At 41.2% G+C, this 14,557-nt stretch overlaps 1 protein-coding gene across 1 annotated transcript in view; it reads left to right on the top strand.

Annotated features, from left to right (window-relative positions):
• Positions 1-13,378, top strand: part of IBTK (inhibitor of Bruton tyrosine kinase) — a 92,099-nt gene extending 78,721 nt beyond the window's left edge. The window contains exons 27-29 of the mRNA XM_030555809.1: positions 9,996-10,052; positions 10,169-10,301; positions 11,988-13,378. Of these exons, the coding sequence (XP_030411669.1) occupies positions 9,996-10,052; positions 10,169-10,301; positions 11,988-12,113 (316 nt within the window). The 3' untranslated portion in view covers positions 12,114-13,378. The remainder of the gene's footprint in view (positions 1-9,995; positions 10,053-10,168; positions 10,302-11,987) is intronic.
• The last annotated feature ends 1,179 nt before the right edge of the window (positions 13,379-14,557 follow it).

Raw genomic sequence — 14,557 nt, 5'->3', positions numbered from 1 at the left:
GGGAAAAGTGTTTGAGCCTCATCCAAGGAAGATCTTCAAGTAAATTTCTTTTCCTCTAAAAAAGCGTCCTTTGGTAGAGGGTGCTACTGGATTACTTCTCACACAACTCAGTGGTTTATAAAGCTCTTGCTTTATATGGGGGGAACTCCCGTTGCTGCTGTCATAAGCAGATTAAGGGTTAATGTCTCTTGTACCTGTAAAGGTTTACAAGCAGGGAACTGGACACCTGACCAGAAGACCAATCAGAAGACAAGATACTTTTAAATTTGGGCGGAGGAAAGCTTTTGTGTGTGTGTTTTGTGTGTTGTATGTTCTTCTCTCGGAGGGTCTGAGAGAGACCAGACATTACTACAGGCTCTCTAAGTTTCTTTACATATAGTAAGTAAAAACAGGCAGTTTAGGCTTTTTGATTGTTTTTACCCTATTTGCAATTGTGGGTCTGGCTGGTTAACTTTTATATGTGTAGTTGCTGGGAATATTCTGATTTGTATTGGTACTGGGGGGAAAGTCTCTTTCTGGTGTCTGTAAGCTATAGGACCCTGTAAGATTTACATCTTGAAGTTACAGAGATAATTCTTTACTTTTTCCTTCTTTTTATTAAAAGATTTCTTTTTTTTTGAGAACCTGATTGATTTTTTCTTCCTTCTTTCCCTTGTGTTATTCCAGGGGATTGGGATACTCACCGGGACGGGTGGGGGGGGAGATAGAGTCTCTCTTTGTTTTCCTGGAATCTGTTTGCCTCTTTGTGGAAGGGAAGGGAGATGCTTCTCTGTATGGTGATTTAGAGGTTAGATCAGTATCTCTCAGGATAGCCCAGGGAGGGAAATTCTGAGAGGGGGAAAGGTGGGGGGAATGGTTTATTTCTCCTTGTTTTAAGAACCCAAGGGATCTGGGTTCTTGGGGTCCCTAGGGAAGGTTGTGGAGGTCAGAGTGCCCCAAAACACTATATTTTTGGGTGGTAGCAGTGCTATCAGATCTAAGCTGGTAATTAAGCTTAGAGGATTCAGGTGCTAGTATCTCATTTTCTGAACTCTAAGGTTCAGATCTGAGAAGGAATGCTATGATAGCTGCTTATTATTCTGCTAGAATAATTAAACTCTGCTTATCCTTTCCTTTCCTTCCCTACTTCTGGAATTCACTGCTTCATACTGCCAATGAATAATGAATTAGGAGAGAAGCTGTGCAACAGAATGCAACAGTTCTTACCTGATAACTCTTTCTCTTAGCAGCTTCTCTCTGAATTCAACCCACCAGGATAATCATATAAATGACCAGAATATAAATTTGAAAACTTACACTAAAAGAAGTTCTAGGCATATATTATCTTAAAGTATATTATCTTAAAGTTAATTTAGTGTGATAATTATGTCAGGTTACCTTACATGCTACTAATTGGTTACAAGAGTATTTCTACAACTGTGGAAGAACTCTTCTGGTGGCCTGAGCTGAAAGGCAGAGCTTAGTCCTGGAGCCTCCAGCAGCAACTCTGGGCCAGCTCTGAATTCCACAAGTTGTTCATTCCATAGTTAGCCCATGAGTAATGAATTTAGAGAGAAGCTGCTGACAGAAAATTATCAGGTAAGAAATTTGTCAATTTCTAATCTTAAATGTATAGCATCAGAGTTTTGCTTTCTTAGTGATTAGGTAGTCATCCTAGAATAGTACATTAACATTGATCTTCATTTTTAAAAATCACTGCATCCTTTTTTTTAGAAAAAGCTGCTAGCAGTTATTAATTATGAATAGAAACCAAATGTTCTTTTTATTTGTATGCATCGGATTTTCTTACCTGCCATGCAAGCATATGAACAGCACATGTAGTATTTATATTAAAATTAAAGCCATTCAAATATTTATCATCATGTGGGCAAGACCATCTTTGTATTCAAACGAGAGATGAATTACAGTATGCATGGAGAAAGGGGGGAGGTAGTGGTTTTGATAGCTCCAGTTTTTATTAATTACTATTCCCATTTTAAAACTGTTGTGGATTTTCTTGCTTGATTTCACTTATAGGTTGGAACCAGTTTTCTTGGTGACTCGCTGGAATTATAGTGGTGGGTTTTGTGATTATGATTAGGGCTCTGTCTGTGTCATGGAGCTGGAGGGAGTCACGGATTTTGTGACTTTCCATGACCTCTGTGACCTCTGCAGCAGCCAGCATGCTTGACTCCAGGGCTGCCCAAGCAGCTGGCTCTAGGACCAGCTGCTCAGGTGGCACCAGGGATAGCCACATCGGTTGTTGCTGGAGCAACCCTGAGGCCAGCCATACTGGCCGCTGCTGGAGTGGCCCTGGGCAGCTGGCCCTGGGGACCGTCCACAGCAGCGGCCTGTGTGACTGGCCTCGGGGACCTCCTGAGCAGTGGCCCTGGGAGCAGCCAGAGCAGCTGCTGTTCAGCAGCCCCCAGCAGCTGGTGCCTCTTTCCACATCCCCTACCCCCAGAGCAGCAGCCCCCCAGCTAAGATTTAGTCAGAGGTATTTATCATACAAGTCATGGACAGGTCACTCATCATTAATTTTTGTTTGACCTGTGACCTGTCCATGACTTTTTTTTACTACAAATAACTGACTAAATCATAGCCTTAATTATGAGGTTTGTGAGTTAGCAGCTGGACTGAGATGACCAAACTCTCTCGTTCACTGCCTCTGTAGTATCTGTATGCAGTCATCTAGCTCAAATCCTTAGTGTGAACTGGTGAATGACAAGTTAAAGAATCTGCATCCCATTAATCCCCTATGTTTGGTTTCTTTAGGGCACGAGTATTATACAAAAATTAAATGGCCCGATAAATCTCTGTTGAAGGCAATGGCAAAGTTCTTTGTCTGGGCCTAAAGTTAGTAACTCATAATATAACTCAGGATTAAATTCCTACATCAGCCATACGAGGAGCTTAAGCAGTAATGATTAAAACTGATTGTGCTAGATGTAATTTTCATGGCACTGTGACTTTTTTTTTCCATAGTCTGTTTCCATTTTTTCTTAACATAAAGATGTGGTTAGCAATTACAATGCTATGAAAGTAGTGTGACTTAAGTATAACAAATTTCTTCAAAATAAGACCTACCTTAGTGAACTTAGTTTTTTTAAATGTTATAGCTGTTTTGCCATCTTTAATTGCTTTTGAACTATGACATCTATTTGACATAACTTTTTTTTAAACTAAATTTTAACTTTAATCATTCAGAAGTGAATCCTACCAATTTGTGGTAAGTTAAATGATCACATTTTAAGAGGTTAGCTTTAAAAACAAGAATAAAAGCAATCAGTGAAACTCTGCAAAGGTGAGATATTGCAAAGCTTAGAAATAATACAGATTTAGATGGGTTTGTTTTTTTAATGATTGCATAACTGCACATCTTGTTAACTGTGAAATTCAAGTGACCTGAGTTGATTCTGTTCTTCTAAACAGAAATGCTGTTTAATGAATCTGGAATTTTATATACAGTGTCAATATGAGGCCCCAGACTTCAGCCACATGCACTGGGACTGGAGCTTTCTGTCCTGGGCCCCAGCGAGTCTATTGCTGGCCTTGCTTGGTGGCCCCCCTGAAACCTTGCTGGGGGGAAGGGGTAATAGCTCAGTGGTTGGAGCATTGGCCTGCTAAACCCAGGTTTATAAGTTCAGTCCTTGAGGGGGCCACTTAGGGATCTGTGGCAAAAATCAGTTCTTGGTTCTGCTAGTGAAGGCAAGGGGCTGGACTCAATGACCTTTCAAGGTCCCTTCCAGTTCTAGGAGATAGGTATATCTCCAATTATTATCTTAAAAAAATATATTTGAATGGGAACTATTTGGTTCAGAAGAAGGTGGGCTCCTTTCAGTTACAATTCCTAGTCCTATATCCCGTCTAGGTTAGTTTTGAACAAAAGTCATTATGGTCTGATCTGATGCCTTTGAGTTGTCCTTATTAAATGAGTTGGTCATAGTCTTACCCAGTTTTAATGGACAGGTAGTCACATCACCAGAATCACAACTAGCACTTCTGTTACCTGATTCAGCAGAGTTGACTTTTTTTTAAAAGGAGAGTAAGCTATCCTCTTTCAAGGTCAGTCACACTGAGGGGGCAGCATGAGGAAGTTTGCATTGCTGCTACTCTGACTGTTCCCCTACTGTGAATACACTGAGACGATACATCTTGAGGACTATAAATCAACACCTTCTAAAAATCCTAAAACACATTTTAGACAACAGTTGGCGTGGAACTTACCTAGAGACCTTCCCACACACACATCCTTCTGAAACATGTAGATTGGACACTTCCATAGACTCCTTTTTCACTATCCTCTAACCCGTTGGTTCTCAACCTATTTACCATTGTGGGCCACACATGTGGTCCACAATATGTTATGTGGGCTGCATCCAATTCTATCTGTATAGCCCTGAGGATGTCACATAGGCCACCGCTGTGTGCGGATTGGGGCACAAGTGGCCCGTGGGCCGCAGGTTGAGAACCACTGCTTCTAACCCCTTGTTATTTGATTCCACTTAAGACGCAGTATTAACATGTTAAACCATTAGATGCACAGTTAATCTATTGTATGCACTTATTTAATTTCAGATTTCTTATCTTTAAAACCACCTAGATCCAAAATGCTTAAAATGTGAAATCTCTGACCACCTCGTTAATTACTTGTAAAGATCACAGTAGCAGTGGAAGAGATGATTGTTGTGCATTAAATACCTGTATAATTATCCTCTGCTTATCTTTTAATTGATCACTAGAGTGTACTGTGACATTACAACTGCTAATTGTGATAAAATAGTCTTGCTCTGGAAAGAACTTTCGTTATCTAGACTGAGTCATACTGTCATAAGACAGATGGTTAAGGGTTAATGTCTCTTTTACCTGTAAAGGGTTAAGAAGCTCAGTAAACCTGGCTGACACCTGACCAGAGGACCAATAGGGGGACAAGATACTTTCAAATCTTGGTGGAGGGAAGTCTTTGTTTGTGCTTTTTGTTTGTTGTTTGTTCGCTCTCAGGACTGAGAGGGACAAGACATACACCCAGGCTTTCCCAATCTTTCTGAAAGAGTCTTTCATGTTTCCAAATAGTAAGTAATAGCCAGGCAAGGCGGACTAGTCTTATGTTTTCTTAACTTGTAAATGTATCTTTTTGCTGGAAGGATTTTTACCTCTGTTTGCTGTAACTTTGAATTTCAGGCTGGGGGGAGGGGGTCCCTGTAGTCTATATAATCTGAGTACCCTGTAAAGCATTTTCCATCCTGATTTTACAGAGATAATGTTTACCTTTTCTTTGTTTAATTAAAAGCTTTCTTTTTTAAGAACCTGATTGATTTTCCCTTGTTTTAAAATCCAAGGGATTGAGTTTGAACTCACCAGGGATTGGTGGGGGGAAAGGAGGGGGGATGGTTAATTCCTCTTTGGTTTAAGATCCAAGGAGTTTGGATCTGTGTAAGTCTCTCAAGGCAACCCAGGAAGGGGAGAGTCGAGGGGGATGGTTAATTTCTCCTTGTTTTAAGGCCCAAGGGGTTTTGGTCTTGGGTTCCCCAGGGAACGTTTTGGGGGACCAGAAAGTGTGCCAGACACAAACTTCTGGCTGGTGGCAGCGTACCAGATCTAAGCTAGGAATTAATCTTAGAAGGGTCCGTGCAGGTCCCCCACATTTGTACTCTGAAGTTCAAAGTGGGGAAAAAACCTTGACACACATGTGCTATGACCAAGTTGATTTTGCTTTACTACTTTATAGTGGTCCTGTGAATAGTTTGGGCAGGGGTAGGAGGGTTTGTGCATCTGACTTTCATTCAAAATGTCAACCTGCTACACATTTCTCAGAATGTTTTGTCTTCTGAGAGGGCTAGGGGGTTTCTGTTTACGTTGGTGTATAGAAGATAGTTTTTAAAAATGAGCCTCTGAGAAATGGGAATACTTGAACATCTCCCTAGCTTGGCAAAGATGACAAAAAGCCTACTTCTGCATTGTCAGTCAGGAAATTTTACTTAAAGGAAGTTACCACATGCTCTTGTGTGGTTCTCAAAAACACTAATGATTTTAGAGTTCTCGAGTACCTGAATTGAAGACACCATTGTTTCAGCTCAGAAGATTGGACAGGATTTGCTGTGGAGACCATCAGTTTTCTACCTTAGTAGAAGGAAGGCATTGTTGAGCAACACAAGGCTCTTCTTTTCCATCCTACAGCTGGAGCATGTATCTTCTATTCCTACTTTCAGCTCCTGACTGGTCAGAGTGAGAGAGACCCAAAGTGAGAGCAAACAAGTCTGACACACAGGAATGTAAAATGCTACAAGTGAGCCACTGAATCAGAAATAGCAAGGTTTTTATGAATGTTGAGTTGAAGGAATCAGCCCCGGTGGTGTCACCACAAGTTTTAACTTGGCATCCATTATTAGACTGTAGGGTTTTAACTGACTACAAAGTGTGCACTCCTTCAGCTCATGAGCCGAACTGTGGTTTAAGTTGGCCCATATTTGTTGTTTCTTCACCTTACTCAGCGATTCATCTAAGTTCAGATGAATGTTGCAGTTGAGATTTCATGATCAATAAATTCTGGTGTCTGAGTGGTAAAGATGTATCTACAGTTTTTTGGATCACTAGGCAATTTGTTGATCTTGTAATGTATTTCTATTCTTTAGGGGAAATGAGTTAATTTGGATATAGCCTTTGATGATAGATGTATACTTATTTATACTTCTTAAAAAAAAAAATCCCCTTCTCCCTGCAATAGGAGTTATGCTGCTTGTTGTCCGTGAAATTGTATTCTATAGAAGAAATCCCAGACAGAGAACTTGAGAACTCACCAGTCATTGGAGTTTTATTAGGAATTTTTCTATGAAATTACTCTGACAATTTGTGGCTGTTTAATTACAGTATGTTATTGTGACAAAGTTCTGTCCTTGACTGTGTGGGTCCTGCATTTCCTGGTGGATTTTGCTAGCCTCAGAGGCTCACTGTGACCCTCCACTTAGTCCTTCTCTCTCTAGAGGCAAGGGTCACAGCTTACTGAGCCATTTTCATCATAAGCCAACAAGAGAGGTGAGGAGAAGCAATCCTCCTTCACACAGTCTGTTGTCTCCCAGTCTCAGTGATTAATCAGGGAGGGGAGAAGGGAGCCCAGGCCCAACTTCTACTTCAGGCTCCAGCCCAGGGACCCTAAAATTAGCAGCTATGGTAGCTGACTCTTTTGAAATAGGACATGTACAATTCCCTGGCCCACTTCCCCACAGCAGCCCCCACTCAATAACTTCCCCATTACCTCAGGGCCTCCTTCCTTGCACCTGATATGGATTTGTACTGCTTCTTTCCTCCAACAGCATAGCTTCTGACATCCACACCTCACTGATTAACTGGGAGGCTTTTAACTAGTTCCAGCCAGCCCTTGATTGGCTTCAGGTGTCCCAATCAATCTAGCTATATCCACTAGCTTCTAGAAGGATCTTAATTGGTCCCAGGTGTCTTGATTAACCTGGAGCAACTGCCATTTGGTTACTATGGTACCAGGGATTTGTTTAGCCTGGGGCTAAGATACCTGTTCCTCAGTACTTTACTGTAACCATCTGGCTTTGCCCCATCACATTATGTAGAAATGAAAACAATTGAGAGTTGACTATACCAACACATTAAAGCACATTAGGTGCTGTAGAATAACTGAAAAATAAATGTTGAACTTTATTTAAAAAAAAAAATCTTGCTATAATACTTCACCCATGCTTTTAAACTGCATGTCAGAGGTTCATACAATTTAGGGGAAGAGGGCTTAGATTTCCCATTTAAGAGGGCTTAGATTTCCCATTTTAAGTCTTTTCCATTCCCCTGTTAATGCAGTATTAGTCTGGTCAGCACATATTAGTGTGTTTCTGTCTGGTGTAGACTTAAATGTACCACATGGTTAGTTCTCTTGACAGATTATACAGAATAACACATCTTACTGTCAGAATTTATTTTTTCTTGATATTAAGCATGTTTTTTTCTGTTTAGTTTCATTCCATGAATCCTATTTTTACACCCCTTTTATCTATATTCATCAGAATCCAGACCATATATTTGTGAGGGAAGGTACTGGGGTATGTGTGCTGAAGATTCACCATCTCTGGCATTGAATAATCAATACTATGCCGACAGAAAAATAATACACTAGTGCTATTGCAGTTAACTTAATGCTACCGCCACCTCTTTCAAGACAACAATTTTAGGATTGGAGATCATATCATTCCCAGATTTATTGTGAACAGACTTATATACTATGCTTATATTGCAATTACATTGCTCAAATCTCTAAATACAAAACATTACATAAACATATTATTTAGGCTGCAAAGTCAGGCACTCGGAAATTAGGAAATGCAATAATTAAGGTTGCCTGTGCTGTAAGTCCATTACAGTTCTAGTAATCAATAAGCTAACTTGGGAGCAGTTACTGTACCACTGTGTCAAAGTTAGAATAAGGACTCACAATTTGTCAGACCACTCTGTTTTATTAGCGCAGCGCTCCGCCAATAACACCCAGATAATGTGAGTGGCCATGCAAGACCCATACAGTCTTACAGCTTGTCTACATCACAAAGTTGCAGCGCTGGTGAAGGGGTTACAGCGCTGCAACTTAGGAGGTGTACACATCTGCAGGGCATCACCAGCGCTGCAACTCCCTGTTTGCAGCACTGGCCGTACTTCCGTTTTGTCTCAGGTGTAGAGGATCCAGCGCTGGTGATCCAGCGCTGGTAATCAAGTGTAGACACTTACCAGCGCTTTTCTTGACCTCCGTGGAATAAGCAGGTATCCCAGCATACCTGAGGAAGCCTCTGGTAATCAAGCAGGTCTCCTTCCCCGGTTTGCTCTCACGTTCCCCGAACCCCCGAGCAAGCAGGTCTCCTTCCCTGCGGTTTGCAGGGGGGTTCGGGGAACGCGAGAGCAAACCGCGGCGAAGCTGGTCTCCTTCCCCGGTTTGCTCTCGCGTTTCCCGAACCCCCGTGCAAGCAGGTCTCCTTCCCTGCGGTTTGCTCTCGCGTTCCCCGAATCCCCGAGCAAGCAGGTCTCCTTCCCTGCGGTTTGCTCTCTCGTTCCCTGAATCCCCGAGCAAGCAGGTCTCCTTCCCTGCGGTTTGCAGGGGGGTTCGGGGAACGCGAGAGCAAACCGCGGCGAAGCTGGTCTCCTTCCCCGGTTTGCTCTCGCGTTCCCCGAACCCCCCTTGAAGCCGCCCAACAGCGCTGCAGTGTGGCCACATCTAACACCACTTGCAGCGCTGGTTGCTGTAAGTGTGGCCGCTCTGCAGCGCTGGCCATATACAGCTGTACTAATACAGCTGTAACAACCAGCACTGCAAAATTGTAGATGTAGACATACCCTTATTTATACAGATAAAAGAGCGGGAATTAGACAAAGGGACAAAGAAAGCAAGTAAAATTCACCAGGGGCACAGCATGCATATCCTACTTCCTTACTAACTCTTATCGATCTAAGGCTAATACTTCACCAATTGCCCTTAAACGGTGCAAATGTTCTATGTTAATGTCTGTATTCCTGGCACCTGGATTGCAGCATTCCAACAGTTTTGCTTAAAGGTACAGACAGCATTTCTTTAATCCTTTATTTTCACAATATAATTCATTCTGCTTTTACAGCTGCATCACACTCAAAAGCCTTCTGTCTAGAAGTCTTGGATTTAATTTTGGATTTGCTACTATATCACAATACAGTGAATGTGCAAAGAGAACTTTTTGTCTGAATTCATTTTCTGCTGGGGCACCCATGTGCTTCTTACTAAAGTAGTTATTTGAATAGGAACAATATAGGAATATGTTTTAGTAACTGCTCACTGTGGGCTATCACACTGCAATTTGTGAAGGACACTCAATTCACTGATTTGTTTTTTCTCCAGTGGCTTAAGATTCCCCTCTCCAAGCTGTTCCTCTCCCCACAGTAGCATGCTTAGTGCAGTAGAGTAAGTCTGAGGGTTGCCAACAATCCTGTTACATTCCAAGACAGTATTGAATCAGCAACTTTAATGTTTTTTTTCCTCCCAGATGCACAATCAAAGAAGAAGATCGTGTTTCTGATTTACTACAACTGGAGAGTCATAAGTAAGTTTAATTTCTGACATGAAAGATTTTGAAGCATGTTTTCTGTTAGTTCTTTATACTGCTTTTGTTTCAGAATGTCAGCGATATTCTTCACTGTGTAATGTATTACCTTGCAGTCCGTGGTTACTGACATCCTTAACCAGCTCTACTGCGATAGCACCTATCACGTTTGCAGCAATTGTAGAGGAAGAGCTCCAGCAGGAAGCTGCTCTTATCAGGAGCAGAGAGAAACCTTTGGCTTTGATCCAGGTAAAGAAAGCTGTATTTTTTTCACTAGCTCTTTTAGAGATGACATTTTAGAATCAGTTGTTCATATTACAAGAACTAGAAGTCACCAAATGAAATTAATAGGCAGCAGATTTAAAACAAATAAAAGGAAGTTCTTCACACAGCACACAGTCAACTTGTGGAACTGCTTACCTGAGAAGGTTGTGAAGGCTAGGACTATAACAGCATTTAAAAGGGAACTGATTAAATTCATAGTGGTTAAGTCCATAAATGGCTATTAGCCAGGATGGGTAAGGAATGGTGTCCCTAGCCTCTGTTTGTCAGAGGATGGATATGGATGGCAGGAGAAAGATCACTTGATCATTGCCTGTTAGGTTCACTCCCTCTGGGGCACCTGGCATTGGCCACTGTTGATAGACAGGATACTAGGCTAGGTGGACCTTTGGTCTGACCCGTTTCGGCCATTCTTATGTTCTTATATGCTGCATAGTGTCTACCAGCTGTTAAAGCATAACTTCAGGCTTGTTTTGGATGGGTACGGCTAGCCCAGGGGTGGGCAAACTTTTTGGCCTGAGGGCCACATTGGGGTATGGAAATTGTGTGGCAGGCCATGAATGCTCATGAAATTGGGGTTGGGGTGCGAGCTCTGGCTGGGGGTGCAGGCTCCAGAGTAGGGCCAGAAATTAGAAGTTCAAAGTTCAGGGGGGTGCAGGAGACTCTGGCTGGGGCTGCAGGCTCTGGGATGGGACTGGGGATGTGGGGTTTGCGGTATAGGAGGGTGCTCCAGGCTGGGACCGAGGGGTTCGGAGGGCAGGAGGGCTGGGGCAGGGTGTTGGAGTGTGGGGGAGTGGTTCGGGTTCAGGCTCCGGGTGGTGCTTGCTTCAAGCAGCTCCTGGAAGCAGCAATGTGTCCCCTGTCCGGCTCCTAAGCGGAGGCGTGGCCAGGTGGCTCTGCTGCATGCTGCCCCATCCACAGCGTGTGGAGCAGAGCCCCTTGGCTGCTCCTACACATAGGAGCTGGAGGAAAGACATGCCTCTGCTTCCAGGAGCCGGGCAGAGCGGCCCCGACCCTGCTCCCTGGCTGGAGTGCCGGAGCAGGTCAAACCCCAGCCCCTGCTTACCAGCAGGAGCTCAAGGGCTGGATTAAAATGGCTGGTGGGATGGATCCTGCCCGCAGGCCATACTTTGCCCACTCCTGGGCTAGCCTGGCAGTATTTGGGGCCCTTAACTGCTGGGGCTAAATTCCATGTTCCCCAATTTTCTTTGCTTACCGTCATGGTTTGGAGTGTGTTACCTTCTCCCATTTTGCTAGAGGATGACATCCAGCCAGTCCATGAGTGTTTTAGAATGTTAGGACGTATGGCCCCAGGGCCTGCCTATTTTTAAAGCCTGTCCAGCTAGCAGGTTTTTTAAAAGACCTACCATGCAAAAACATATCTGTATTTCAATGAAATTAAGAATATTCATTGATTACTGATGTGCAGTACCCTCCCAAAACAAGCCTGAAGTTATGCTTTAATAGCTGGTAGACACTGCAGCATTTTTCAGGGCTATTAAACCTTATTGGTAACAATAATTTGTTTTAAAAAGTAACATTGTTATACAGTGAATAGTTTCCATCCCCCATGAGATAATTTTTGTTCTAGACCTGATTATAAAATGCTGACTTCCCCTTCCCTCTCCCACCTCTCGTTCTTTCCTCCTTCAGATTGAGGAACATGCTATTCAGGATTTGCTAATCCACTACGAAGCGTTAGACAACCCTGATGAATTTGTTGTAATTGAAAGGTCTCCACAGGGACCTATGGCAACACCTTTGTGGAACAAGCACTGAAGTTAATCCATCATGAATTTCATGAAGATATGTCTTCTTCAGAGTTTTTGAGTTTTATTAGACGTAGAATTGGAGTGGGGGGAGCAGTCTTGTAAATTTAGTATCAGTGTTAAAATGCTGCACATAATCAGCATGCATCTGATTATACTAGAGAGAGAATGCAAACTATGATTTGTTAGTGTCCATTATTCACACAGTATAATGTATGTATGTTCTGACAACAAACTGTTTACCATACCCTGTGTTAATAACATTCTATATACAATTGTAAATTGAAAATACCTTTGCTTATAGTAAGGTTTAGTCCCTATTAGGACAATAAAGTTTTTGTTAAATTCACAGGTGGTGGAAAAAAGTAGATGCTAATTTTGTGATTATTGTAAAACTGACAATTTAAAATTATGCATCTTTAAAATGTGAGCATTTAATCAGGATTGACAATGACAGATTAGAAATATCCCAAATTTGTCTTATCTTAAATTTCATCTAAAAATACAATTTGGCAATGCAGTTTTTCCTAATCTCTGACATGTATGTATAAGTGCTGGTTCTCTCATCTATTATGACTAGTACTTTTGACTGTTGCTCTTCGTGATGAGCCTCTGTGCTGGACTTCATGTGCTCTGCCAGTACCTGCTTCCAGTTCAGTTGTGTGTGTTTACACTTTTGTTAGGTTGGCCTTTTGAGCAGCCCAATCTCTGTTATGGCTTAAAACAAACACAGTTCAGTGGGATGTGATATCACTTGTTGGATCATCCATGATGTATTTTGGTAAATTGGTACAATTTTAGAACCACTGTTTTAAAGTACAATATATTTAAAGTCCTGAGGAAATGCAAAACCTGTATGTTAAATATTAGAGCTTCAAGGATGAATGCTTAACTGTGGATTTTGAGAAGCTTAACCTGCAAAGATTTCATGGCTGGCTTTTCAGTATTGTGTGCTCAAAAAGTTCTTTGTGCCTGGTTTCTCTGAACAGATTTATAAAAGTTGTTTAATAGCCTTATGTATAATATGCTGTCTTGTTGGTTTGTGTTTGGGTAGTTAAATGTGGATTTACCTGTTTCAGTAATCTCAGCATTTACCGATCCTGGGCAAACTGGAGAGGATCAAGCTTAGAGAAGATATACCCAGATGAATGTACAAAGCAATCACTGTGTGATAAATTATTTGAGTCTTGGAAAACAATGTAGCTGCATCTAATGGCTTCAGGTGAGCTACATAAAAAAAAAATCAAACAAATGCAATAAACATTAAAATCTTGATTCAGACAAATTTGTGTACTTTGTATGCCATTGTATAAAAATTGACTTTTGTGACAGAGTATTTCTAAAAGTCTTTTCATTTCATATGGAGCATGAACAGTGTGCTTAATACAAGATAAAATTTCAAGTAAACACCTGTAAGAGGGAGGGGATTGCTGTGGAAGATCTCAGTGTATTTAAATACTAATGCTGAATATTTGGAGATTTTCTAGTGCTTCAATTCCTCTTGCTGTTTAAAGTTTTGTAAAACAACTATATAAAGATTTGTTTTAAAAAAGCAATTACTACGTACAGTAAGAAATTTATTCAACAGCTGTTAGGTTTTTTCTAGCCATTATCTTATTCCATTCTCAAATGTAAAATGATAGGTTTTTAAAAAATATTCACTGTTTTGCTGCATCTTGGAAGAAATGTTTCATAATTCCTTTTTAACAAACCGTTAAAATTATTCCAACCCTGTCTGACTTTGAGATCTATTTGATGCTGGCAGACCAGGTGCCAGCTCATGACAAGGCCCAGGCCTCACCTCACTGAACACTTACAAATGCATAGCTGGAAACCAGTCTAATTGTAGAACATACCACCTGTTTGTTTGGGATATCTTCCCTGCTTTTGACAGTCTGCCCTGAGGTTGGCACTCAATCATGAGCCATTTCAGACAGTGTGAAAGTCTAATTGGTATATCTTAAAAGAGAGGGATGATATCAAATCTCTGGGGAACTTCTGATGTCTTTTACACTCAAAGTTCTTATGCAGTGTGTCATTGATAATACTTAATTTTGCACTCATGTGGTATGTGTATATGCTTTCGTGAAATTGAAAACACATCTTTGGAAAAATTGCATTAACGTAGTTTAAATTTTACAGCCAAAATCTGAGGAAAAAGCTTTGAATGAGTGTCTACTTGGACAATATATGTGTCTTAGATTTAAAGGTACAATAAATAAAATTAAAAGTTAGCAGATGGGTTGAAAAACTTTGAAATGTCATTGATGTCAGTATTTCAAAGTATAGTGGGTAAGATCAAGTCATTCATATTTGATACGTTCTGGAGGCAATTAACTGTACTTACACTCTCTATGACATTTTAAATGTAATTTTAAAAGCATAATCTGAAGACAGAAATGCTTCAAAAACATGAGATCCTTTATTTATAGGTATGTGATTACAGAGTTGTGA

This window comes from Gopherus evgoodei, chromosome 3 (genome assembly GCF_007399415.2).
Source record: "Gopherus evgoodei ecotype Sinaloan lineage chromosome 3, rGopEvg1_v1.p, whole genome shotgun sequence".
Classification (NCBI taxonomy): domain Eukaryota; kingdom Metazoa; phylum Chordata; order Testudines; family Testudinidae; genus Gopherus; species Gopherus evgoodei.
This window is presented reverse-complemented; position numbering and strand designations above follow the sequence as displayed.